Below are 27367 nucleotides of genomic sequence, written 5' to 3' on the forward strand. Positions count from 1 at the left end.
TAACCCTAATATTTTTATACTGAATGCTTCCCAGTTCTCCAGTCATCTGGTGGCAGAGAAATGAAAGTCCCTGCTAGGGTAATTAGAATTTTTATGGACTGTAAGCTTTTGTTTGGAAACAAAGAAGCAGTTTACAGCAGTGACCTTAAAGAAGGGTTATGGTAAATGCCAGCTGGTCCCAAATTGACTCCATTTTTTGGAAGCAAGAATTTTCCAGAGGGCTTCATGCAAAAAACAGGACTTGTATTTTTGATTCCTGGAATCAGTGTTTTCTGCTGTTTGCAGTTTTGCATTCGGAGCAGGGAAAGCACAATCTTTTCCCCATGATTTACGATCTCCACCTGGATAAGAAAGCTGCCATAAAGGGTATTTTAGTTCACAAATATTCATGCTGATTGAGTCCTTTTGCCCTTGTTACTCCCAAGTGCATTTTCTCCTATGAAATGTGTTCATAAATGACTGATTCTTATTGTTAACAGTTCTATAGGCTCTGGGACCTATAATGACTTCTCTTTCTTTATTTCTAGCACTGCATAGTCATTTGGCACCAGAGAAAGAGAGAACAAATCCTAGGATTAGCCTAATGAAGATGACATTGTCATGATCTTAATTGGACATAAATAGCAGGGAGTCTCTTCTATAGGAAGGAGAGTGAATACAGATAAAAGAATAAGGCACCTGGTGAGATCAGTGATTTGGAAAGGGGGGAAAGAGACTAGAAAAGCTCTTGCGGGGAGGGGGGGAATTAACTGTTGCACAAGCTGGTGAGATCTTAATTGAAGAGTTGCCAAATTTAACATGAATAGGAGCTTCCAAGATGGAGTAATCTGAAGCAGCTGAGCTGTCCTTCTACAGGTACTAAAACAACAGGGATTGCATTAATTTATAACTTAACATTTTTCACCAGGAATTACATAGTTGACTCTTGTTGCTGAAATGTGCTGCCTGGTGTAACTGTTAATTAAGATGTTTCTATTAACAGTACCGCTCCAGTGATGAGTCCTGTGTCAGAGATGTGTTCTCATGTAGACCCTAACAGGTGGGATGATAAAACTCCTCCCTAATGTAGGTCTTACCCAGGTGGCTTTCAGCAGGTAGGAGGCTACCAGTGAAATGTGGACCGTCTTCTCACAAAGGCAGGCAGTGTTTTTCCTCAGTTATCTTAGTATGTGGTAGTATTCAGATGGGTGGAGGCAACACGCTGCTAGAACATGGAGGAAACCTAAAGCTAGTTTCTCAGCTGGCATAAAGAAGCAAAGCTCCCTGTATTCAAGTGCTGCAATGCTGATCTGTGCCAGCTGAATATGTGGCCCGCAGTGTTTTTGTGCATGGAAATGTGGTGCTGCATCTGCACCGTTCATTGCTTCGGGGAGAGGAAAAATTCCATGTGTGGCATATGCAGACAAGGTTCTTTGGGTAAATCCGATACCTTTTATTAGACCGGCTCAAATTTTGAGCCGGTCTAATAAAAGATATCGGATTTACCCAAAGAACCTTGTCTGCCTATGTCCTTAGACCAACACAGCTACAACCGACACTCCTGAAATGTGTGGCATAGAAAAGCCTACGCAAGAGCTATGTTTAACTAAACCTGAAGGACTTGAGCTAACTCCCACTGAAGCCTTTCTATTTACTTCAATGTGAGTTGGGTGGCCCTAAGTTAACAACATTGCTTGTTATAGTACCAGGTGTGGAGCTGCAATCCAAAGCAAGGTGAATCAGTGCTAGAGATCTGAAACCAAAGTAATTTATAAACTGCCTTCCCTTTAAAAAGAATAATTACAGTTTGTCTGATGTATTTCCCTCTAGAGAAGTGAAATGCTTGAGATATTCTGTAAGGGAAAAAAAAAAAAATATGGCCAACATGAGAAAAGCAGTGTGTTTATTTTGAATTTCTTCACGCTCTTTGATTTGTTTTGAGATCTAATTTACAATGTTTAGGGGGTTTTATTAAAAAAAAAAAAATAAAGAAGAGAAGCCTGATCATACGAGAGAAACTGCAAGTTAGGGAAGTGTCTTTTAAGATTTTAATCTAAAACACAAAAGGCGTTAGAAGTGACAAGCCCAAGGCTTGGTTTATGAGATAAGCTGGATAATTAAGCATTAGACAAATTACCTGTAGACATGGAGGAGTCTGTATCACACAAGCTCTCTACATCAAGACTGGATATTTTCTTTTAAAGCAGGGCTCTCACTCAGACAAGAGTGAGAGGCAGTGTTGTCTGGCATGGGTTGTGTAGGAAAATCGACATCCAAGGATGGTCTCTTCTGCCTTTGGAGTCTGTGACTTTTCCACTAGGCATCTCCCCCTCCTTGGGGTCATATAGTGCGGTCTTTAGCTTCTTGTGGAGTCGGTTTTGCACTTATTTTTTATTATTGTTTTTATTCTTGATAGGAAACCATCATCATTTAAGTCAAACATGGTTTAATCAACCAGAAAATCCTGTTACTGTAATAAACCTAGAGCAATAAGCACGATAGTAAATGCCTCCAAAACTATGTATGGGGCCAAATTTTTCTCTTAGTTACTCCTGTGACTCCTTATAATGACACTACTCAACAGTGGGTGAAAACCCTTCACCCGTGACATCTCAAAGTTTTTCAAGCACACATGTGAGTAGGATGTTCTTCCCTTTTTGATGGGGCAGGTGAGGCGTGCAGCACTGTGCTGACTTGCCCAAAGGACAGAGCAAATGTTTGTACAGCAAACAGCAGCAAATCAGTGGCATATCTGGGATGAGAATCCAGATTTTTAGCTTCTCAGCAGTGTGACTGCTAAGCACACCTCCCCTCCAGACTGAGAAGAGAATTTGGTCTACAAAGCTGTCTTTACTTTTTGTTGTAATATAATTCATTTCCACACTATCATTGTTGCTTAATTGTCCTCATTTATCAACCCACTGTGTACCTCTCCTTACATTTAAGAAATAAAGGAGACTGTAAGTGACTTGCCAGTGCAGTTTGATTTTATTCCTTGCTCTTTGAGATGCCATATCAGGAGCTGTCTAGCAGCAGCATCATGCTCCTCATACTTGGGCAGCACCTTTCATCTCAGTGTCCCAAAAGTACTCGGTAGGCTCTGGCCCTGATCCTTCAAGTTGTGGATGGGGGTGAAACTCCCATCAGCTTTGGCAAGTTTTCCATATGGGGAATAAGTCTTTAAATTTGAACTCCTGGAGTCTTAAATCTTTGACTTGCTGGGCAGGTTTGTATAAGGATTGTAGGGTCTGGCCTCTTACCATATATCCAAATCACTCCATTTACCATGGAGGTGAAACAGAGTATATGAAGCAACACACAGTGCTGTGGGCCAGGAAAAGAAGTTACTGTTTCCTGCTGGAACTGATGGGGAGGGATGGAGTTGGTAGCTAGGGTGACTTCATGGCTGCATTGCTAATGGTACTTCTAAGGTTTCTAGCACTGGTAGATGGGGGGGAAGGGGTCAAGAGCCTGCCCCTGCCCTTTCCCACCCACCGGCTGCACGAGTTTTAGTGCAGTTCTCTAAAGGTCGTTCGGTACGTCTGCGTTCCCTTCCCCACCTCCCAGAATCCCTGCTGTGCTGACACAGCTGCCAAATACCATTGCCAAGGTCCCAAAGTCTGTGCTGCTCTTGGACAGCTACCAAGAGCTGAGTGATCTCCTGGTTGGCGTGACATAGTTCTTCCAAGGACGGGCCGGAAACAGCTTGCATTCCCCTTTGGATAGCAGTCCAGGCCCTGGCAAAGAAAGAGGGAGGATTGGCGGAGGGCAGGCTGAATGAACAGGCAGCGGTGCACGGGCTGAGCCGTTTGAGGAGCCCAGACAGCTCGGTGCTACGCTTGGCATCTTACTTGCACTTTGGATTAGAACAGTCCCTTGCCATCCTGTGCCACCTCTCCTCCAGGACGAGCTTGTGCTGGCTTCTTCCTCTCTCCCAGCTGGACAGAATAAAACCAGGGTAAAAAGGGGGTCAGTGTTGAGCTGGAGCAGTGCCCCAAACTCCCTTGGTGCCAGCAGTCTGGGAGGAGGGTTGGGATGATTGCCTTGCCTTGAAGACAGTTACCTCCTGCCCAGTTTCTCCATCAAGGGACGATGGTTAGAGTACCCCAAAGAAGAAGGCACCAGGTTGTACAAATGTCTGGTACCTTCAGTTTACTTTAATGAGAAGCATTCTTGCATGGTGTAGCCAGGGGCCTCGTGGAAGCAGGTAGCTGCTGCTGCCTGGACTCACAGTGGGTCTGTCTTGGCCAGACCAGGTGCTTAGTAGCAGCACATGTTCTTTACTGCAAGGAAGGAAAGTGAGAAAGGCTCTGGGGAGCCGAGATCATCCTGGAAGCAGCACCAGCCCCTCTGGGAAGGCATCGGCCTGGACAGCAGATTTGTAGATGTAACACTAGTCCCCTGGCAACCCCCCCACCACCTCAAGCAAAGCACAGCAAGAGAAAATGCTTTCAAATTAGACTGGTGAGGCTGGAAGCCAAAGAAACCAGCAATTTGTTGGGCTGAGATGACATGTGACAGATTGGATTTCTGTATTTCTGCCTTCTTGACGAGACATGGAGCCAAAACCGTGTTTTCCGAAGGCCTCCAAAAATGCATCGGCAGTGCTTGCAGACGTGCCCTTTTGCACGCACTTGAAGCTCTCCTTTGTATACGCAGTATCCACAGCTTCACCTGAAGCCCCGCCGTGGAAGTTCTCCATACACAAATGAGGGAAACTGTTATCGCAAAGTTCCTGTAAGATCACGGCCCTATGTTGAGTCGGGCCCGTTCCTGCTCCCATAGCACCAGAGGTTCTCAAGCACGTTGCTGGTTGGAGGTATTGGCCTCTCCTCCAGGTTTCTCTGTTTCTACAGGCAACGAGGCTGTTCATTGCTGACCTATAAAAGCAGCCAGGAACTAGGGAAAGCCAGCGGAGCAGCTGCAGGGTTTGATCCAAAGCCCAGTGAAATCAAAGAAAATACTTCTGTTGTCTTCAGCTAGGTTTCGGTTAAGCCTGGATTGGGAGGAGGGAAGGAAACAGGAAAGATCTGGAGCGGTCGTTTTTGCCAATGAGATCGGAGCTGCCACTTATTGGGAGAAGAAATGCCTGGAGGAGAGGACCCTGTACAGAGAGAGGAGGAGGAGGGCAAACAGTAAAGAAGGAAAGGGAGAAGCAGAAGAGAGAGGTGAAAGAGGACAGCCCAGACCACGCAGTTATCTTTCCTAAACAAACAAGACCCAGTTCTTCGGGCCAGGCTCCCAAATAGGACACAGCCCACTGGAGCACAGCGGATTAAGCACATTAGAACTAGGACAAATGCAGGGAAATTTTCCTAGCCTTACTTTTTTGTTTAAGCAAACACCGCAGCTGCCAAAGGGGTGGTGTATGATCCAGAATAGAGGAGAACCAGGAGATGCTGAATATGAGATGGACTGGGTAACAGTGAATACATACAGAGAGAGGTCCCAGCAATCTCACAGCTGAGACAGCCATCCTTCTGCAACAGGACCATGGGAAAGCCCTTGCCTTGGCCTAGCTGAGGGTGAGTGAGATTATTTACAACACGATTACTCCCTGGAGGAGGCCTCCTTCATACCAGCAGGCAGAGGCCTCAGGTCCTGGGCCTGGAGGACCAGAGTGCTAGTCCCCAGTGTTCTGGGTACAAAACTCTGCTTTGGGTCAAAACGAGAGGACATGTCAACACTAGTGTTTGGGATCAACTCTAAGGGATCCCTCAAGTAGCCTGAGCCATGTGAGCTGCCCCTCTTCATATATATAGATACATATATACACACGCATATACATATATACACACACCTTATTTCATGGAGGCTGCGCGAGTTGCAGGAAGCTTCCTGTTCCTCAAGCGGGGGCCCTCTAGGAACCAGTTCAATCACATCTTGTTTCTCCTGTGGCTTGGCCCTAGTTACAGGCAGTTGAGAGAAGATGTGCAGAAGAGCCTGGGATCAGAAACGGGGAGTTACAGGATTGCTGCTGGCTGATTTCCTCTACTTGCAACCTTCATGGAGCAGGTGGCTTCTAGGTATGCTGCAGAAGAGGGTGGCATTGGGAGAGGCTATGAAGGATTGGCAGAGCTTCTAGGAGTGAGCTGGGCTATTGCTGGGCAATGGGGGGTGAGGGTGAGCAAAGTGGTTCTTAATGTAGACAGGTGGTAGGTGTGTTGGTAGAGGACAGCTCTGAGTGACGCCACCCCAACACTGCCAGTGGTAGTATCAACATCCCATAGATCCTTGCCTCTTTAGACAAGCTCTCCACTCCATTGTTGAGGCAAAGGATTTCAATTTGACCCTTCTGTTTTGAGATCCCAATTATGACAAGCAAGAGGTGGTAAAAAGGCACAATGAGAATGACCTGTGCTCTCCCAGAGCTCTGCCCTGAAGCGACTCAACTTCAAGAGGAGCCTTTTCTATATGACAACTGCCAGTTGAGTCATATGCACAGCTAAGGGATTGGGGTGGGTTGGGTTTTCCTGATGCTGTCACTGTTTCCAATTCATCTGGCTTGTAAAACTCAAAATTACATCCTTTCCGAGTCGGGCTTCATCACTCAGGTGGCTATCCGGCTGGAAATGGCAATTTCAAATGGTGATGTATGCAGCAGAAATGCTCAGAAGCACTGCCTAGCCTCAGATGAAATGAAAAAGTGGGGCCCCAGGCATTTTTGTTCATCAGGTCATTAAAGATCCTATAGTACCTTTTGGAACAGGCGGGGAATTCCATCTAGGGCTCTGGCTAAACTCCATGCTTACTTTATGCAAACCCAAATTATGTCCTGCAGCTTCAGTTCAATATAGGCTGCTTCTTCATCTCCTCTAAATTGTTTGTATTGTTGCTCTGAGCTATTTGCCAGCTGCCAGGTTCTACCTTAGATGTGTCTGCATTTCAGTAATGGAAAGAGGGAGCCTACAAAAGAATATCATTATGAGAACAGTTTGGAAGAATTGGGATTATTTGGCCTGGAGAAGAAAAGGTTCAGCAGGTATGTGTGTGTGTTGCGGGGAAAGGAGCTAGATTTGATAAGTCTTCAAATACAAAAAAGGAGACTATTTTACCGAGGATAGCAGTCAACTGATTTCTGTGTCCACAGTGATAGGAGAAGAATTAATGGGCTGAAATTGCACCAGGAGAGACTTACTGGTAGGCTGGGTATGAGGAAGACCGGTCTAACCATGAGGATGGTTAAGCACTGGAGAAGATTATTTGAAGATGTGGTGGAATATTTGTCACAAAGTCTTCAAGAGCAGGTTAGACAAACACTTGTCTGGGACAGCTTAAGGCAGGGTAGACATGCACCTTATAGACTAGCTAAATAGTGTGTGTGTGTGTAACCTGAGTTATCATCATATGCTATGAAAGGCTGGACAGAGATGCTCCTGCCTCAAGCAGGGGTGGAACTGGATAACCTCCTGAGGACTCGTCCAGTCCTACTTTTCCACACGTCTACAAAACTATCTGAGTTTTTTCTGGTTGGGTTTGCTGTTGTTAGGATGCAGATATGCCAGGGGGGCAGCTCAGGCTCAGGCTGGTCGTTCCCTGACCAGGGGGACATAGCACCTATTACAGTACTGGTTTCTCTGTCTGCTGAGACCCACCAAACATACTGTAGATGGGAGCCACTATACAGCAGTTATCCTATCCCTGGGCTAAACAGTAACAACTCCAGAGCTGGGCTAGTCTTCAACTAGAGGAATGTGATGCTGGAGATGCCATTTCATTCCCATGATTCTTACTGACATTTGTATGAGCCACGTGCTTGCGTGAACAAGGTTTGATAACTTTTCCCATTAGAAGCCTCTTGTTTCTCTTCAAAGGCTCCAGAGGATCCCAGGGTGTGGGATCAATCTTCATTTTCTTCTCCATGGAAAATACATTTTCTCTCACTCCTGCAGACCTCATAGAGAGCTCCTAACTGGGAGCTGGAAGGCCCCACAAGGTAAGTATCTCTGCACAGACCGCACGTTCCTCAGTTAGGAACTATCTCCAAAAAGCCTGGTATCATAATGCACCCCAGAGTATTTATTGTCTAATCCTGGGCCACAGAAAGCAGCAGGGATCCTTGCCGGGAGGTTGAAGAGCTGTCTCGCTGAACCGCAATGCCTTTGCCTCCCTCTAGCGGCTGATGTTGCTGTTTCCACCAGAACCGGCGGAGAGCTGAATTGGACAATGACCTGGCTTTGCGCAAGGTCAATCATAAAGAAAGGGGACAGGAGAGCAAATATGCACTGGGCCAAATCTGCAGGAGGCGCAAACTAACATCAATGGCATCATGCTACTTTGTACCATCTTAGGAGTTGGCCACTGCTGCTTAATTTTAGACAAATCCAAGTTGTATCTTGTAGATTTACGGTGAATACATGGCTTGTATTTCCTTTTTAAAAATCTCTGAGGATACTTTTCATGGCTAGCTGCCATCTCCCATTCTACATTCGTGGAAACATTTACCGGCTTTATGAACTGGCTTCTTCCTGAGATGGAAAGAGTGTCTGTATATCAGAATATCTTCACTCTGAAACCCCAACACAAGCTGAAAATCTGTTGGCAATGCCCAATAAAATTAGACAGATTTATATGGGGTAACTTATAACCTATGGAGAGGAGGGGTGGGTTGTTTGGTTCACAGGCGTGTACAGGTGGCCAGTCCCAAACTTCTAATAAATCATTGCAAAGGAAATGGCCATAATCCATCTCTGCTTTTCTTTTGTGCCAGTAGTGACTCATGTGAATATTTATTTACATAAAAACAGTCCATTAAATGACTGAATATTAAAGATTAGTCATATTGGCAAGATTCAACAGCCCGGTGCATTTGGGGCTTTTGTCTCTCGGCATCAATATGACTTAAATCAGGACAGAGTCTCTGCTGGCCCACTGGTGGTCTCCTCTCAGTTATGAATGGAAAGGCAGCCATAGATGTGAAGTTTTTTTTTTTACTGTCTCTCTTATTAACTTATCTGCTGAGACTGCCAAAGAACCAAGTCAGAACAGAGTTTTGTCTGTCTGGGTCAAGGTACATAAGAGCATTGACAGGATGGATTGATTCTGGAGGTGAGGGGGCTTGCACTGACTCTGCCCATGCTGTTCCCATTCCCTTGCTAGGCAGAAGTCTTAATTTCCCATGGCTGACAAACAACACAGAAGTTCATATGGTCAGACCCCAGAGCCATTGATTTCAGCAACAGAACTGCTGTTGACTGGCCCTCAGGGAAGAAAGATGTTGGTTTTACCTTACAAATCACTCCTCCTGAGTTCCCAGTGGGGCTCTTGCAAGGCATTTGCCTGGGGTGTCATTTGAGTGGGCATTTTGTTCATCTTCCCTTGTGATTCTCAGACCTTAGGTGGGGACAGAATGACAGGTGTGATCTGCTGAGAGATTAAAAAGGGGGTTTCTTGGTATAGAACAAAAGGGAAACTTGCTGAATCTGGACAGATTTCTAAATGGCAGGAGTCCGATGCCAAGGGTGCACAATTACCAAGCATTATTAATGCATCTCCCTAACAACCAGTGACCCCAGTTAAGGAGCAGAGCTCCACTGTGCACGGCTCTGTACAGACCCTCAATGAAGCCTCCAACAGTTGAAGACCAAAGGCGTCCTTGCCCTTGGCTTCCCGTTCCAGCAGCGTGAGGGCAGCAGCTTTTTTTCTGTGCAAATATACCCTTGCTGAGGCTTTTTAAAAATACCCAGGTTGGCTTGGACTGGTTCTGAGCTGCAAAGTGCAAATGTTTAGCAGGGATAGAAGTGCAGCAAGCGTGCAGCATTTGCTGTTCCAAAAAGTCAGATTTTTGTAAAGGGCAGCATAATTTGGTGTCCAATTATGAAGCATGCCGTTCCACAGGCTAAGGAAAGAGTAATAATCAACGCTTATGCTCTAGGACATTATCTGGTCCTCTGCAGGGGTTGGCAAGGCTTATTTTACCCCTGTGTGCAGCACTGAACTAACAGCGAGGCCTATTATGCCTTATTTTTACTTTCCTCTGAAGTATCAGGTATTGTACTCAGCAAGGAGTAGGGTATTAGCCCAGATGGCGCCGTAGGTATCTAGTATGGCATGTTCTACATTCCTAATTATGTACCAAACCCATTCTGAAATTGAATTAGTTTATGGCTTAATTGTAATGCAAAACTGGGCTACATCAAGGAGGAGACGCATTGTGGGCAGGAACAGGAATCTTTTTGTGAGTCACAAAGCCGATCTCATCATATCTGGACTGGCGTAGTCACCTGACAATTATACAACTCATTACATTTTGCGTTGTCAAAAGTGAAAGCAAAGCTGGTAGAGCAGGAACAGAGTTCACTGCAGATCTGCTCTTTGTGTGTTGGCACCACCTGAGGCTCTGCGCAATCCAGCAGGTCATTAAGTACCCACTGAAGAGACCAAGGCCATGAAATGTCATTATTGTGTTTGCTGCGGTTTTTTATTACAAAGATTGTATAAGACTCTCGATATCTCTGAAAGTTATAGCTTGGGCTAGAGCCATCTCATAATCCTGCCAGAAGGAATTGCTTTTACTCCTTTTCTTTGAATATGTGGTCAAACTGCTGCATCTGTGGCATATCTCCTGTGCGAGCAGTATCCTCAAAAGTTGTCGGAACCAGGTTGTGTGCACGCGTGCATGTGTCTGTATGAGGAGGAGGGGAGGAGAGAAACAATTGATGCAATCTTTTGGAAATCTTCACTAGTTTATGGCTTGTTGTGTAGCAAGGCCAATATTAGGAGAGTGGAAACACCAGCCTACACTTTGTAAAATGGCTAGTGACGGGCATAGGGGATGCTCAACGGAAGATGCCCGTAAAGAAACGGGATTGTCAGAAGTCCCAGCCCTCCCCTGAAAATGCCACCCTCCCCGCTTCAGTGTGTGCCAAACTGGACATCTCAAAATGGAGACACCGGCTAGTGACTGATCAGGTTTGGAAAGGCAGGCCATGCTTTTCTTTTGCTACATCTGGTTGAATGATTTTAAAAAGGTTCAGGTTTGATGGTGGCAAGAGTGGTATAAATGCCAACAGAGGCATGGAAAATGAATGAATGCGATTTTGCAATGATTTTGGACTATGAGGAATGAAAGCAGAAGGCTGGGGGTGTTGTTTTGGTTCCCCAGTACATGTTATAATGATGCTAAGTGTTACTAAACTGAATCACAGAAGCACATTCATTCACCACACGTTCAAGTGACGTTCAGGATCTGCATTAGTGACAGAAGATACTTAGGATACTTTCTGAGAAGATACTTAGGATACTTTCTGCTGGCATGGCTTCTTTTTGAATAGGAACATGGGAAGTTAGGCTGGAAAGAACCATTAATTGATCTCCAAACTTTTGAGAAGCTTTAGCCTGGTTTTGACAGGTGCGCCCAGAAATGCTTCATTAAACATTGTCCCTTCTGAAAAGCTGTTGTGCAGTGTGCTATTTGGCGCCCTTCTCCTTTCCAGTGCTAGCTTCATTTCTGTGCTTGATGAGATAGAGACAGCGCCCGAGCCCAGAAACATTTGCCACCGATCAAAACCGAAAGTCTTACATTAGGTGGCATCTGAGGAATGAGGTGCTTAGTTGGTTAAAACACAGCAACGTGGAAAGCGCTGTGTCAATGTGACCTATACACTGAATTTGCAAAAAACACTTAAGGGAATTAGGTGCCCCAGTTCTCAGTGAAAGTTGATGGGAGTTGGGAACCCAAGGAAGTGCTTTTGAAAATCTCCCCCATGATGCTAACATTTTGGGAAAGTCCATCCCTTTCCTTTCAAAATAATAAATAGCAATAATATTAACAGGCCCTTTGGCCCATCGCAGCACCATTTAATGCGATTGGCTCCTCCATTTCTTCCTAATAGAAAAATCATTCTGTTGCCACAGGTAATTCAATTACTGAGCGGTGATTTACCTCTCCACAGACAGCAGCTGAATATTCTGAGAAATGAATGTCCTCTTCCTCTGAGAGGAAGAAGAATGAATGCAATTAGCTTGGGGCTTTGCTGTAGAAGGATTTTTAATGAAGAACAGATTCCTCAAGAGTTAACCACGATCTTTTGAAATCTTCACTTTCTGGTCACTTCCTTTGGCCTTTCTAAGGGAGAAGACGACGTCGCTCAAAGGCGGCCGCTATAAAATATGGACTCGGCAAGATGTCTTTTCTAGAACGAGATTGTTTCCATTCTGCTCCAAAGCACAGATCTCACACCTGGCAGTGCGCAATGGCTACAGTCGTGCTGCTGCGTGAATCTCGAGAGAATTACATTTTTGATGACAGGTAAAGAGCTTGGTGGGTGCCAAGTTCCCCGAGGTAGCTGTGCTTGATAGATTTCCATTCAGCAATTCTTAAAGGAGATTTTTTGAAGGCATCAAATGTCTCTCTCTGCTTCCTTATTAGCATAGGCTTTGGAGAAGCCTGCTGTTCCGTGACAAATTACACAAACTGCAGGGGATCGCTGAGCACATTGATTAGGCAGTCCAAAAGAAGAAAAAGCAACGCAGCTTTGTAGGGACAGCACAGCCCTCGCTTGTCCAGAAACTGCTATATTCTCTGTACCTGCCTGTTTTCGGCGATAAAGGCCCACCATACAGGTTTCTGAAGGTCTGCTGTCTCCTACTCCTTGCACGGTTGCACCCCTCAAAACGGACTCTTTTCTGGCCTCGATTCCAGCCTCCTTTGGTTTCTCTCCACCCCCAATACTAATTCAAAGGCAAAGTTAGGTGGGCCCCCTGCTCTAGTCATCCTTCAGAGTATATTCCTGCAGAGAGCCAAGGCAGTCTGCAAAAGAGAAGCACGCGTGCAGTTGCGAATAGGTCAGGCGCTGCTGCTGAAGTTCCCAGAAAGGATGAGCAACTGCAATTGGGAATGGGTTTTCAGGAGAGCTCTGCACACTCGAGGGCATGCTGGGCACTGTTTCTTGGGGAAATCTGGCTGCTGTTTTGATGGCTAAATGGGAGCTGAACTTCACTGCGGATCTGCTCTGTGCCTGCAGGTGCTGGGCACTTGAAAAGGTGGCTTCAGGAGGTACAGATCATGGCCCATCTCCCCTCACAGCATGTCCTGGGCTGTTCCACCTTTACAGCACCTATGTAGCCATGTCTCAGAGAGTCTGGAAGCAGCAGCCTCACTGCTCCCTCTGGTTGCAGCTTTTCTGGCCTGGGCTTAAATCAGTGCTTCTCAGCCTTTTTGGATTCAAAGCACCTCTCACTGGACTGCAGGCCACCTGTATAATTGAACGAAGTGGCACCAATTTCAAAAACGAATGTCTATATTACAGTGCTTATCTCCTTGCAGAGGGACTGGGGGTGAGGGATCATCCAGGCAGAGACAAGCCTGAGCTTGCACTTACATGCTTAGCTTATCTGCCCACACCTTGGGGCGCCCTTCCAAGAATCTGGTTGAGATTCACCCTTGTTGAGAATCACTGGCCTAAGTGCACCGATCAGCCACTATTTAATACTTTACCTTGAGAATATCAAAGTCTGGGGCTGCAGAAACTTGTCTATGATCAGGTTAGTGTTGACTGCCAAAAAGCAGGTACCTATTCAAGAAGTGTGGCAAGCACACAATCTTTTACTATGATTTTATTTTTATTTTAATGTCTCACCCGTGGCCCTCCCAATCCCTACTCCCACAAAATACTTCTATATTTTTTATTTTCTTCCCAGACGCCAAAGCCTTTGTGTAATTTTATCTGCTTTTTGGTAGTACTGTGAACCCCTGCAGAGTGAGTTTTATGGGGACAGATTGCTTTATTTCAGACAACTCCAGCACCTTGCCCTGCAAGCACAAAAAAGTGTAGATGTTAGTAGATTCTCAAACCCTGTGATCTATTGTATAAAGAAGCCAGAAAGAAATGCACTGCTTCATGTAAGCACTAGTTGGTAGAATACAGAAGCTTTTGTTAACTAAAAATGCTTGCCCTTTTCCTTCAAATCTTACTTCTTCTTTGTGTACTACTTGTTTCCCTGCTGATCAATGGGAATCATGATGCTGACACAGTTTTGTGCCTTGTGAAAGGGGCTATACCTGGAAAGCACTATGGGAGCCCAAGTAATTCCTTGAAAGCAAAAAAATAATCAACTCAAGGGCCACACACTGAATTATGTTTACACCACATCTTGAGGACAGCAGGTATCGTGCCAAGTATTTTTATGAGGCCAAATCCTGCTGATTTTTACCCACGTAAAACAACTGTGCGAAGCCTGTCGGAGTAAAATAAGCAAGCCGTGGCCAATATTGTCAACCCCAGATGCCAAAAAAGTATTGTTCCATAATCCATATTCATGCTCCTACAGAGCAGTGGCTTGCTTTTTCACAACTGATTTGTCATTTCAGGGGGAACTGCAGGTGACCAGCCTCTTCCGCTCTCCTTAGCGGCTCTGCTGGAGTCCATGAACTTCCTGAAGTCCCTGAACTTCTGAGCATAAGGCATGGTAGACCGGGGCCAACAGCCCTATCTAATGACAGCCAGGCTCTCCGACAGCAAATGACAGGCGCTGAAGAAGTGCTATGATTATTTCCCATTAGCTCACTAATCATGGGGTTGCAAACATGACAGCCGTAAAGCCTGGAGTGCATTTACTTTGGCATTTCACAGCGCTGGGAGGTGGGGTGTGCATGTGTGTAGGAGGGGGGCAGCTGTGCATGTGTTTGGGCAGAAAAAGGTGCTTGTCTGTTTCCATACGCCCAGCAGGAGCTGGAGCGATTTCCAAGCCCCCCGCAAAAGGGAGCAATGCAAAACTCCAAAACATTTGGTTCAGAGATGATACCTTTTATTAGGCCAACTAAGAAATTGCAAAAAAGATTATCTTTCTTTGCTTTTTTTGCGATTTCTTAGTTGGCCTAATAAAAGGTATCACCTCTGAACCAGGCGTTTAAGAGTTTTGCATACTTTTTCGTCTCAGACCAACACGACTACCACATACACCCCTTCAAGAGGGGAGCTGCATCCATGTCCATTGCATTCAAGGAGCTTGATCTATTACCAAGTCCCTCAACAGCGGGTCTCCAGCCCTGCCATTGCCTCCAGGACCATGATCTCTTCCCAGGTGAGGGGGGCTCCCATCCTGCCCACTGCCTCCAGGATCTTGATCTATTCCCAGGTCCCCGAAGAGGACAATTCCCATCCTGTCCCTTGCATACAAGGAGCTTGATCAATTACCAAGTCCCTTCTGCCTATTGCCTCCTGGAGCTTGCTTTCTTCTTCCCAGGTCCCTCACGAAGGAGCTCCAACCCTGCCCACTGCCTCCAGGACCTTGATCTCTTCCCAGCCCCTCAGGAGGTGCAAACCCCACCCAGTCCCTTGCACTGAAGGATGTTGATCTCTTCCCAGGTCCCTCACGAGGGAAACTCCAACTTTGCCCATCGCCTCCAGGACCCTGATCCCTTCCCAGCCCCCACAAGAGGACAATTCCCATCCTGCCCATCGCCTCCAGGACCCTGATCCCTTCCCAGCCCCCCAAAAGGACAATTCCCATCCTGTCCCTTGCATACAAGGAGCTTGATCAATTACCAACTCCCTCAAGAGCGAGCTCCAACCCTGCCACTGCCTCCAGGACCTTGATCTCTTCCCAGGCCCTCCGGGGAGCACAAGTCCCATCCTGTCCCTTGCATTCAAGGATGCTGATCTCTTCCCAGATCCTTCACGAAGGTGTCTTTGTGATCCTTCACCATGATCCCTTCCCAGCCCCCCATCCTGTCCCTTGCATACAAGGAGCTTGATCAATTACCAAGTCCCATCCTGTCCATGGCCTCCTGCAGCTTGATCTCTTCTTCCCAGCCCCTCAGGAGGTGCAAACCCCATCCTGTCCCTTGCACTGAAGGATGTTGATCTCTTCTTCCCAGGTGCCTCACGAGGGAAACTCCAGCCTTGCCCATCGCCTCCAGGACCCTGATCCTGGACCATTCCCACCCTGTCCCTTGCATTCAAGGAGCTTGATCAATTACCAACTCCCATCCTGTCCATCGCCTCCAGGACCCTGACCCCAGGAGGGCAATTCCCACCCTGTCCCTTGCATTCAAGGAGCTTGATCAATTACCAAGTCTTGATCAATTACCCTGCCCGTTGGCTCCCGGTCCCCCCCGCAGGGCAGCCGCAACCCGCCCCCCCCCCCCCCCCAGCACAGGCGGGCAGGGGGCGGAGCCTCCCCGGCCGTCGGGGGCGGGGCCGGAGCGGGCCGGGCGCTGAGGCGGGGGCGCAGCGCGGCATGGCTCCCCGGCGCCGGCGCCCGCAGCCTCCCCGTGCGCGGCAGCCGGCGCCCCGCGGCCCCCGCGCGTAGCCGAGGACGATGCCGCCGCCGCGGGCCGCTGCATTTGCGCACGCGGGCAGCTAGAGCGCGGTGCGGCGCGGTACGGTGCGGTGCGGTGCGGTGAGGCGAGCGGCGCGGCGCGGCCCGGCCCGGCCCGGCCCCATGGCGGAGACCAAGATCATCTACCACATCGACGAGGAGGAGACGCCCTACCTGGTGAAGCTGCCCGTCTGCCCCGACCGGGTCACGCTGGCCGACTTCAAGAATGTGCTCAGCAACCGGCCCGTGCACAGCTACAAGTTCTTCTTCAAGTCCATGGACCAGGACTTCGGGTGAGCCAAGGCCGCTGCACCTGCGCCCGGGCCGGGCCGGGCCGGGCCGGGCCGGGGGAGGGCCCGCAGCGCGCAGCGGCGGCAACATGGCGGCCCGGGCCCCGGGGGCAGGGCCGGCGCCTCCGCGGGAGCGGGAGCCCCTGCCCGGCGCTGCCGCTGCCTCCCTCAGGTGCCCCGCAGAGAAACCGCTAGGGCTGGGCTGGGCTGGCAGGTGTCCTGAGTGCGCGTCAGGGTCCGCCACGGTGGCACCAAGACCCCTGCGCCTGTGGGCGAAGGCTCTTGGCGACCCCCTCGCCCGCTGCCTGTACCCTTCAGGGGCGAGGACGGCGTCCCACACACGCTTGCCAGAAAAGGGCGTTCGCAGCCGCCCCCTCGCCCGGGGAAAGGGGAGCGGGGTCTGGCTGCCGGCGGCGGGGTGTCCCCCTAGCACCTTTCCTCCTCACCTCGTCGAAAGGCGGTGGGCGCGCTGTGAATAAGCGCATCTTCAAAAAACAAATGCTTTTGTACGTGGTTTTCACCCCCCGTAGACCGGAGGCAGCCCTAGGTCGACTGGCGGCACCCCTCGGAAAACGCCAGCTCTTCGATTTCCTCCTAATTCTTGACTACAGGAAAATAACCGAGCAGTTTTCCTGTTGCCAAGACTGCAGCTACGCGTTCCTGGTTGAAATCTCAGGGTTTGCCTTGTGAATCGTGCTTGTAATGTAACGTGGCGTGGCACCCTCGGCGGGCTCTCGGGGCACCCCAGGGTCCCATGGCGCCCTGGCTGAGAACCGCCGGGCTACCGTGTGTTTATACTGTGTGTTTATTCGGCGCCGATGCAAAGTTCAGCTCTGTTTGCGTGCAGATGAAAACGAGGGGCCAGAGTCTCGAAAGCCCTGTGCAGCAATAAGGCAGGGCAGGTTTGCAATGAGAGCTGCTCGGGGATGATATTCTGGTTCTTTCATGCTAATTTTTGCTTGCAAATGTGGCATTTGCATTCATTTTAAACGCGGGTCCGGTACCCTTAGACAGTTTGCCATAAATCAGCTTTCAAAATGTAATAATGTCCCCATAATAAATCACTCCACTTTTATCTGTTACTGGCAAGGCATCCTTGCGTTTCTGTGTCTGCTGTGAAAGAGGAGAGATAAAATGCGTAGAAAAGTAATAATACCCTGACCCTATAGTGATTCTGTCATAAGCATATGAATGTTTAGGACACTGAAGGTAATATTTGTAGCATGTAAAATTACATTCCTTGTTTTTTATTCTTGTGCCCTTTAATTATCACGTTGTTTCTCCAGCCGTGCCAAAATAGGCTGCTTTGTTGCTGGATATTCTGAATTGGTGGGTGGTTTTTTATTAGCTTGTTATGCTCGGGCAAAGCAAACAATTACTTTCATTTAAAAATAAACACATGGGAAGAAAAACTGGTTGGTTTTCAGACCAGGCAGTTTGGTCCCTTTTTTAATAACACAGTTGAATGTGGCTTTAAAATATATATGTCAGGTTGAACAAGCATCAAATCTCCTGTCCCTCCAACTTGCATTATTCATGCTGCACCTTTAAATGAAAGGTGCATGACGCTGACTACACAATGTGGTACGGTCGTCTTCAAAATCCCAGTTCTAGGGTCTTGTGATCCCGCTTAATAAAACCAGGACTGTATGTTGGGTGTGTTGAGATGGTTATTAAATTCTCTCGTTACCCTAGGAGCCTTTGACAGGATACCGAGAGAGAGAGCATTAGAGTATGAATCCAGTGTGTGGTTTTCTTGTGTGTTTCTGTTCTCTTTTGTCACTGTCCCATCCTCACCTGTTCATGGAGTTGGCAAAGGAAGGGAGAATTGCACGCTTGCAATCAGACTTTGGACCCATCAAATCTGAGCCCTTTCAATAACATATATTCTCCAATATGACTGTACATTACAGGGGCTACTTAGGAAAGGTGACTTGCTAGTAGGGAGAATGGCTGCTGTTATACTCTCAACGCAGTCAGTGAACCTGGACTTACTGCTTTGCAAGATCAGTGAAATCTTGCATCTAAGAGTGGGAGCTGTTGGAGGGGGATGTTAGCTTGGAGCAATTGTCTAAAAGGGTGTTAACTCTAGAGTTTTGATGATGTTATAATGTGTAAGTAGAAAGATCGTGCATGTCTAGTTGCAAGGCTACAGGCTCTGGAACAGGCTTCACAGACAGTAATACCACCAGATTACGGTAGATAAAGAAATCTCAGTTCATGTCATTGCTGTAAGTTGAGATATGTTTTAATAAAGATCCTGTTGGATGCAATTAGATGAAATTCTGTGGCTTGTCCTATGCCAGGAGGTCCTTCCTGGCATTAAAATATACCAGGATATAGCTGGTAGGTCTTGGTCACTGATTGCTGCATCCTTCAATGCCTATGATAAAAGATAAAAAGTAACTCCATCACAGCTCATTCTTGGTACCTGTCCCACCACTCTTGAAGTGCCTGCCTGCAAACATCCAAAAACTGATAGTTCCAATACATATGCTAGGCTGCTTGTTCTGCTACAAGAACCAGCAGGAAGAGGAAAGTTAGCTTCCATGTGTGACTGTGAAGCATCTTAAAATTGTCTGGGCTACCCACCAAACTAAGAAAAAGCTGAGTGATTTAAAAACTTTATCTGCTGCATTTTTTCCCCTGAAGTCAAATGAGACTTTCTGAGAACCCCAAAATGAAAGGCCACTGTTCTCCATTCCTACCTTGACTTAGTAGCAGCAGTCAGCCGGCAAAGCGCTTGACCATAGAATACAGAGCACCCACAGTTCCTACTGATTTGGGGAGTTGTAGGTGTTCAGTGTCCGTTGGCAATACCGTTTCCTTCCTTGACTGAAGCTAGTGCTGATGAGTGAATGTGCTGTTGGGATCTAGGGTTTTTATAACGTTTCTTCAAAGATAAGTTTCTAAGTTTCCTGTGCTCCAGCCTCTGTTGAAGCTCCCAAATATGTAACGCAATATGACCTTGATGTTTAGGCCTTTGCCTGTGAAAGCATCCATCTGTGCGGATCGGATTGCAAGATTGGAGCCTATGTCAAAACTTAAATGGCAGATACACTTATATTTCAAACTAGGTTCCGGCTCACAGTGAATTTTTATGGCTGAGTTATAAACCACCATGAAATTGGATTTATAATGGAAGAGCTGATGCAACATTTAACAAGGCTAACAACATCACAATCGCATTTCTTTTCCTTCCATGACCATTGGGTATAATCACTGCTGGGCTACCAAGGATGCATGAGTGATGCCCATTCCCTTTCTTTTCTTTTCTTTTCTTTTCCTTCCCTTCCCCCCCCCCCCCCCCCCCCCCCCTTTCCAAATTGTCATCGTCTTATGGTGAGGCTCTTTTCTTCAGTCCTCCTGACAAAACACTGATGGCTTTTTTGCATTTATGTTCCTTTTGCAGTTAGTGACCATGGCAGTCAAAATGGTGTCTTCATAATCATTTTAAGCCATTGTAAATTATATTTCTGGATCTAGGCTTTGTGTGGTGTTTTTTTGTTTTTTTTTTAACTGTATGGACTTTCTCAATCGTATCTCAGAGACCTTTTTCTACACTAAATACACAGCTGGTGTGTAAGTTAACTCCTTTGCCCTTGGACCCAATGAGCACTGTTCAAGTGCGATGGATGGTATGTGCATGTGTATCGATGGGGTTGTTTTTAATCTCGATCCTGCCAAAATTTATGCAAGTGCTTAACTGTATGTGTGTGAGTAGTCCCCCGTGCACTACACTGACAGTGCTTCTCTGCAGGGTCCAGCCCAGGGTAAGTACATCCCCTTGCAAATCTCACCCAAAATGCCCCAAATCTTTTCTCTTTCCTGGTAATAGCTCGATTTCTGCTGCCTCCTGTTGTGACTGACTTCACCCTGTAATTGTGGTGATTAGTTTTCATTCTGGATTCAGTATGGATAAAAGTCTCTGTATGGAATAAAGCTGTGTTTTATTCTAAGTATTATTGAGTGGGAAGCTATGGGCCCAGTAGGGCAAGAGTCTACTTGTCTATGGGATAGCGTCTGTCAAGCCAGAAAGCTGTCAGTCAGCTTTGCGTACTATTCCTACTAAACTTTTATTGCTTCCTTATAACCACAAAACAAGGAATTAGAAAAAAGCCAATTTGCAGCTTGGCTATTGTGACAAAGCATTAGCAGTAAATATGGGCTTGTGTTTTCATAATCTTGTTTCCTAAAGGATACATAACTTTTTTTGTAGTGAGGAGAGAATTACATCTGTACTTTCTGCTAACAGTAACAAAAACTGTGCATCTAATTGCCTCTGAACATCTCTGAAAACATCCCCCACGGAATTTTTTTTCTGTTCTGTAAGTGGTACTTAGAGTAAATGACAGTAACATTTTGGTTTTAAATGTAGCTTTCTGTTGCTCTAGACCTCTCTTCTTGGCACTGCAGCTCAGTGCCTATGCAGAGCTATAATTTGGCAAGTTGACTGCTGCTTGGCAGGGCAGTTTATAAATCCCTATGTGGAGTGAAAAGTAATTCTTGTGTTAGGAAGGCAAATGTTTTACTGCAGAAGTAGAGCCTTCTTGAGAAGCCAGGGATGAGGAACTGACTTTGCAACACTGCACATGTTGTTGTAATTATGACACAGCTTTTCCTGGATACTAAATAACGTACCAAATACTACGTGTTCAGATTTAATATATGCATTGAACTGTTTCCAAACAAGAATCATCATGCTCTTTTAGGACAGAGGAGTGGAGTTAGAACTGGGAAGAGCCATACCTGATTGCGGTGTACATATTAAGCGGTATCTGTCATATGCCTAATACTCGGTGGGAAGTCTGATAGAGAAGAGTTGTGCTGGGGTGTATTTCTTTCGGATGTAGGTTTTCACTATTGTGCTATGCACAACAGACTTAATGTCCCAGCTATGGGAGGATAACCTCAGTTATAGACAGTACAGCACTGGTTTGTATTGCTGGGTGTGTTTCTCTTAGGCTGGTAACAGATTTTCCCGTGCCATCTCCTGTACATGGTGACCTCTGCACCAATTGTTGAGGGAATGGCTGTACCTTTACTCTAAATCTAGAGTGCTTTCTTACTGACTTCATACTTATGCATCTTCAACAAATGAATGCAAACATTGCCTTCTAGGTGCAGGATATTTTATAGCTCTTAGCATGCTCCTTGAAGTCAATGGGAGAAGAAGTGAGTTGTGGCAGGATTTACCATGTGTAGGTGCCTACCAAGACTGAATTTCTTCTTCTTTTCTGTATTTAAAGGCTGCTACTTGCAGCATATGCATGTTATAGCTGAAAAGCAGGGTCATTTGATAGTTGGAACGTTTCACAGTAACAGATTCCTTCCTCTTGTGATAATGGACAATAGGTCACTTCCAACCTAGTGGAATAAAAGTTCACTCTGAGGTGACACCCATACAGCCTTGCAAACATTTGGATAATACAAATTCCACTGTTTCCTCTTCCAATTAAAAAAAACAACAACCCAAACAAAACCCAATAACCAATGTAGTTGCAAATGGCACCAATGTCGTTTGTGATGCCCAGACTGATCGTGGGGACTCTGCCAGCTACTCACACTATAGCTTGGGATCCAGACAGTTCATGCTAGCTGTAACATGCATGCTGCCATAAGACTTCCTACTGGTCTTCTTTTGGAAAAAAAAAAAAAAGCTTTGGAAGAACAGCTTGTGATTTATTACATTGTAAAACACTGTCCAACAATGGATGCTTCAGAGCTGGAAAATATGAAAGCAATATACTTGCGAGATAAAGCAATTACTTACTGGAATGCCTGTAACTTGATCATAAGATAAATGTACAGTATCGTATTTTGGGATTTCCTTATATCTATTGCATCATTAGCTAGCACAGGACACAGCAAGACAAAACTGTTCATGGCAAAAGAGACAGGGGAGGAACTATTCAGTCTCAAACACTAGTTCCTTGGCTTACATTGATGAATGTGCTCTGTGCTGCACACTTGTTTCCTGCCTGGCTATTTAAATGGAATATGTCACTGGGGTTGGAACAGCTGAATGTCCCTTAAGGACAATCCTGGCAGACAGGTTGAGAAGCCTTCTCTGTCAAGGGCCCTTTCCCACAGTATACCAGAGCATCGTTTTTCTGCTCGCCTTGTGGGAGCATGTCAAGACCTCATTCTTCTCATTGTTTGTGATGTGATGTCTTTGTTGTATCACTCCTCTTTGGGGAGAGCTTTGAGGAGGCCATTTATTTCTGCATCCACTCTGCTATTTATTTAGAGAACGTGGTGGCACTGATTTTAGTCAAGAGATCAGCCTCGTCTCAGTACCAGGGAGGAGTTATTGATTTTCTGAGTCCTGTGTTTTTAGAGGGGAGGAGTCTGTATTCAGGGGCTATGCCAGGCAACTCCTGGCGATACAGTTGCAGCAAGGAGTGTGCCTCCCTTCCCATGACGGCTGTATTTTGCTTTTCTACCTCCAAAATAAGTCACCTAGTTTATGAGAAGCATGTCTATGCAGATGTATAAAAATGTCATTAGGTGCCCAAAAGGCTTTTGAACACGCAGAATCTTATGGCCAAGAAATTCCCTTCCCCTTCCCCCTTCTTTCTCTCTTGCTCTCTCTCTTCTGCTTGCTTTTTCTTTCAATAGGGGATGGAGCTTTGGAAAGTAGATTCCTTCCTTCGTGAGCGCCATGTAGGTACTTGGCTCTTACCATCTGTTTTGTCATGATTATTTCCCATCCTGAACATAGCAGTCTGCATGTACCATGACAAAGGTGCCTACGAAAACTGGCTGGGAGGCCTCAAGAAACGAAGTGTTGGCCCGTGAGGAAAAGAAGAAATTGTTTGTTTTTTGTTCTTCCGCTAGTTTAGTTCATATTTGAAGGGAAAAATGTCTTCTAGTGGCATTTGCTGTTTGTGCTGCAAAGGTTGTATATATGTTCATCTCTGGGCAACTAGATGGCAAGTTGACTTTAACCACTGATTCTCACTTTCATAGTATTTTAGTTATAGAAAATTTTGCTTCTGTGACAGTTGTGGGATTTCAGTTGGATGTTACGGCTGTCTGGTCTCCATGGAACAGCTGAGTTTGTTCGGCTCGTGGGATAAATCTAGTTGATTTAAATGGAGTTGGAGCAAAACGAGCATTCTCCACAGTGAGTTAAGGATTCATTTGGTTGAATGTTTATTGTTAGTCTATACAGCCCGTAGCTCCTAGGAAAGTCAGTCTGCATTGTGGTAGCTCCTGTACAAACACAGAACTAGAAGACGGTTCCATGTTAGAGAGCTTACAATTAAAGTACAAGACCAGAGACAGCAGAGGGATACAGAGAAGCTCTGGGAAACGATGAGAAAACATTGGCTAGTCTGCCAGGCAGTTGTCATCGCACATAAGCAGCTTTGCTCTAGTCAAGGTATTTTGTTGACATCACAGCAAAGAGTTTGAATGATGAGTTCTCCCCAGGAGTACAGAGGAAGAAAAAAGGATGAAAATGCTATTTGGAGAACCTAAAAGGCAGGTGATGGAGAATATCTTGAGCTGATGGGACATTTTAATCCATGTTTTGATACTGAATAGGAGGTAGGTCACAAAGAGCCTAGAAACTGAAGACCGACATCTTATATTTAATGCTGTAGAGAAGATGGAGCCACTTGTGGGACGTGTAGAGAGTGGTGATGTGGTCAAAGCAACATGCTAAAGAAATGCATTTTGCAACGGCATCAGGAATGGATGGATACCAGTAGGGCAAGATTGTGTTCATCAAGGCCAGAAGAAAGGCTGCTGCGGTAATTGAGACACCAGTGATTCCCCGGTGGACAGAGAGCAAAGGTTTTATTTTGGAAATGTCTTGAAAAAAGAGTCTGTCCAACTGGCAGAACTTGGATGTGAGGACCTTGAGAACTGTCCAAATCAAAGATAGTGCCCAGGTTAAGGGTACGAGTGAAGGCAGGATGGTGGTATATAAGGCCACATCTGGAGTAATGCATCCAGTTTTTGGCAGCATGCTACAGAAAAGATTTGGACAAATTGGAGAGAGTCCAGTGGATGGTATTGAAAATGGTGAGGGGGTTGGGGGAACTGGGCTTGTTTAGTCTGCAGAAGAGAAGACTGAAGGGGGATTGAATAGCAGCCTTCAACTACCTGAAGCGGGGTTCGAAAGAGGATGCAGCTGGATTGTTCTAGGAGTGGTAGATGACAGAGCAATGGGCTCAGGCTGCAGCAAGGGAAGTTAGGTTAGATATTAGGAAATGCTTTCTCACTCAGGCTAGGTACAGACATTACACTTTTACAGGTATAAGTGATTGGAAGCTGGTCTATACCTGTAACAGAAGAGAAGTTTGGCATACACAGACTGGTTTTAAAAGGCAGAACCCAGTCTAAGATTTCTCTCCCCCTCACTAAAGGGTGAATGTGTGTTCTGTTCATAGGAGGGTAGGAAAGCACTGGAACAAGTTCCCCAGAGAGGTGGTGAAATCTCCATCGTTGGAGGTTTTTAAGACCCGGCTTAGACAAAGCCCTGGCTAGGATGATGTAATTGGGGATGGTCCTGTTTTGAGCAAGGGGTGGGACTAGATCAGTGTTTCTCAACCCCTGGGTCACGACCCAAAAGTGGGTTACAAGAATATGTGAAAGGGTCACCAGCAAACTTTAAAAAATGGATCAACAGACTTCAAAGATGGATTCCCCTTTAAAAGAGAAAAATGTGGGAAACCATAGCTTTTCCTTTGCAGGCTGGTGGAGTTCCAGCCTGCAAAGGGCTGCTTGCCCCGCTTCCCCCCTGCTCCACACACCCACACTATGCCCCACACGCTGGGGGGCTGGGGCCTGGGGGCAGCGGGTCAGGAGTGAGGAGCACTGGTTTGGGACTGGCCATCAGTGTTTACAAATGGGTCCTGGTACAAAAAAGGTTGAGAACCACTGGACTAAATGACTTCCTGAGGTCCCTGCCAACCTTAATTTTCTATGATTTTAAGTGTTTTGCTAAAAAGGTTACATGGAATCAGGGTGATATGAGGTCTGCCAACTTGTTTCCATTCTAGTCTATTTTCTTGTTTTGTATTTTTAACCTGGTTGCATGCGTTATGTAGAGGGTTGAGCATCCTTTGAATAAAAATATCTGAGTTCTAATCTTGTCTCTGTCAGTGACTCAAGCTATTCCCCGATGATCTCCTGAAGGCCCTAGTTCAGCAAGTTGTTTATGCATGGCTTGTTAGCATCTGGGCTTGGATTTAAAAGGGATGAAGAGGCAGGCATGTGTCCCATCCTGTCCCCCCCAGTACAAGGTGCACATCTTCACTTAGGTATATAGTCATGCCCAAAAACTTCAATGCATCTTTGGTACGTGCTGACCGGCTTTGCTAGAAGCTTGGACATACAGCTTCAGTTGAAGGAAACATAGTGTCTGCTGTTTCCACTAACTTTAGTAGTTTTGAGAATAGTTAGCACTTCTTAAAATCAAGGCTTTACCTTGTTTTCCTAAGTTTCCATAAGAATATTTGCCTAATTTGGGGTGGTCTTGAAGATTAACTCTTTATGACCTTATTGTATTCTGAAGTCAATTAAGTTGCATTGATTTACAGCAGCCTAGAAGTTGTCATGTTGTTTTGTTTTGAAGATGTCAACTGGCTGCTTTTTTGCATCAAAGCTAACCTCCTCTAGCTGAGATAGCTAGTGCAACATCTGTGTCAACAAGGAAATACTAAAAAGGAAAGAGAGGGGGGAAACGCTTAAAAAAAATCGAAGCTCCCAGTTGCAGCTGCTCTTGAAATGTATTGTGCAGGCTACGGCGTGTATCAAGGGCTAGAGATGCAGTTGAGGCACTTGCATCTAAAAGCATGTCTGCGTTGAAACAGTTGGTCAGCATTGTTCCTTTGCCCATAGTCCTGTAAATGTTTTCTTGAGGTAAAGCTAAAAGTAAGCAATACATAATCTTCAATGGTAAGATTAGGCCCTGATCTTGCAGCTCGTTATCAGGTAGCAGACTGTTATACCTGTACGCAGCCGAACTGGTTCCATTTGAACTCCCCAAGGGCGTTGCAGTTCATTCATGAGCAAGAAGATAGGGATTGGGGCCTGCCTTCATAATAGTGTCACGTTACTTCCCACGTCTACCTTTCGCAAGTGCCTAAAACATGTCTTTGAAGTGGCACGTGCGCTTGAACAGCTGCTGCAACAAATTGGTTCCTTTTAAAACCTTTTCTTTCTTTCTGGACAAATTTTGGCCTTGTTTGCCGATTTGGATTATTATGTAACCACTCCTTTTAGCCTCCAGATGTCAAAGTTTTCTTAAGGTCATGCTCAGGCAGCTGTTCCATGTGATGTAAACAAGCATGGCTGATCAAGGAAATGAATGCAAGGCACGTTAGGGACCTGTGGCCAAGTTTTATATCCCTTCTGTTTTTCCTAACTTCATTGGGGTTATGGAGAGGGCCTGGAGTCTGTTGAGAGTAGGTTGCAGCAGCTTAGCTCCCTTAGAGCCTGATGCAAAGCCTGTTGAAATCCACTTCCATATTTGAACTGAGAAAGTTGCTGTAAGAACCGTAGGTGCAGAAAATTTGAGTACAAAGTATTTAAATAAGGTCCTCACACAAAAATCTATATCAAATAGGTGGCTGGATAGTGTCAGGAAAAGGGATAATTTAGGGAAATTCCCAAAAGTTTTGCATCAGGTAGGTGTTGGGATTTTAACTAGTATCTCCCTCCATGGTAGTTAATTAGATTTTCATGATTTAATCCAGATTTTACATGAGTCTTTTAAATCGCTGAATAAATCTGCTAGACAGGAGCCGGGTTTCTTCCATTTTGCTGCATGTGCTCTACTCTAAAACGGAGTTTGTTCTGTTCCATATCCTAGTCATGCA

The 27367-nt window shown here is 46.0% G+C and overlaps 1 protein-coding gene and 1 long non-coding RNA gene across 3 annotated transcripts in view; one reads left to right on the forward strand and one right to left on the reverse strand.

Annotated features, from left to right (window-relative positions):
• Positions 1–1865: 1865 nt before the first annotated feature.
• On the reverse strand, positions 1866–16489 carry LOC109284715 (uncharacterized). The gene is made up of 3 exons (XR_009456404.1): positions 16417–16489; positions 5780–5922; positions 1866–5083 (listed from the first exon to the last, which is right to left on the reverse strand). It is a non-coding gene; the product is annotated as an uncharacterized LOC109284715 (long non-coding RNA).
• DVL1 (dishevelled segment polarity protein 1) overlaps positions 16154–27367 on the forward strand; it is a 177684-nt gene continuing 166470 nt past the window's right edge. Inside the window, exon 1 of one of the 2 annotated variants that reach the window (XM_059716907.1) lies at positions 16154–16535. In XM_059716907.1, coding sequence (XP_059572890.1) covers positions 16366–16535 — 170 coding nt within the window. In that variant the 5' untranslated portion in view covers positions 16154–16365. The remainder of the gene's footprint in view (positions 16536–27367) is intronic. The other variant, XM_059716908.1, reaches the window with a different exon arrangement.

The sequence above is a fragment of the Alligator mississippiensis genome, chromosome 13 (genome assembly GCF_030867095.1).
Source record: "Alligator mississippiensis isolate rAllMis1 chromosome 13, rAllMis1, whole genome shotgun sequence".
Lineage (NCBI taxonomy): Eukaryota > Metazoa > Chordata > Crocodylia > Alligatoridae > Alligator > Alligator mississippiensis.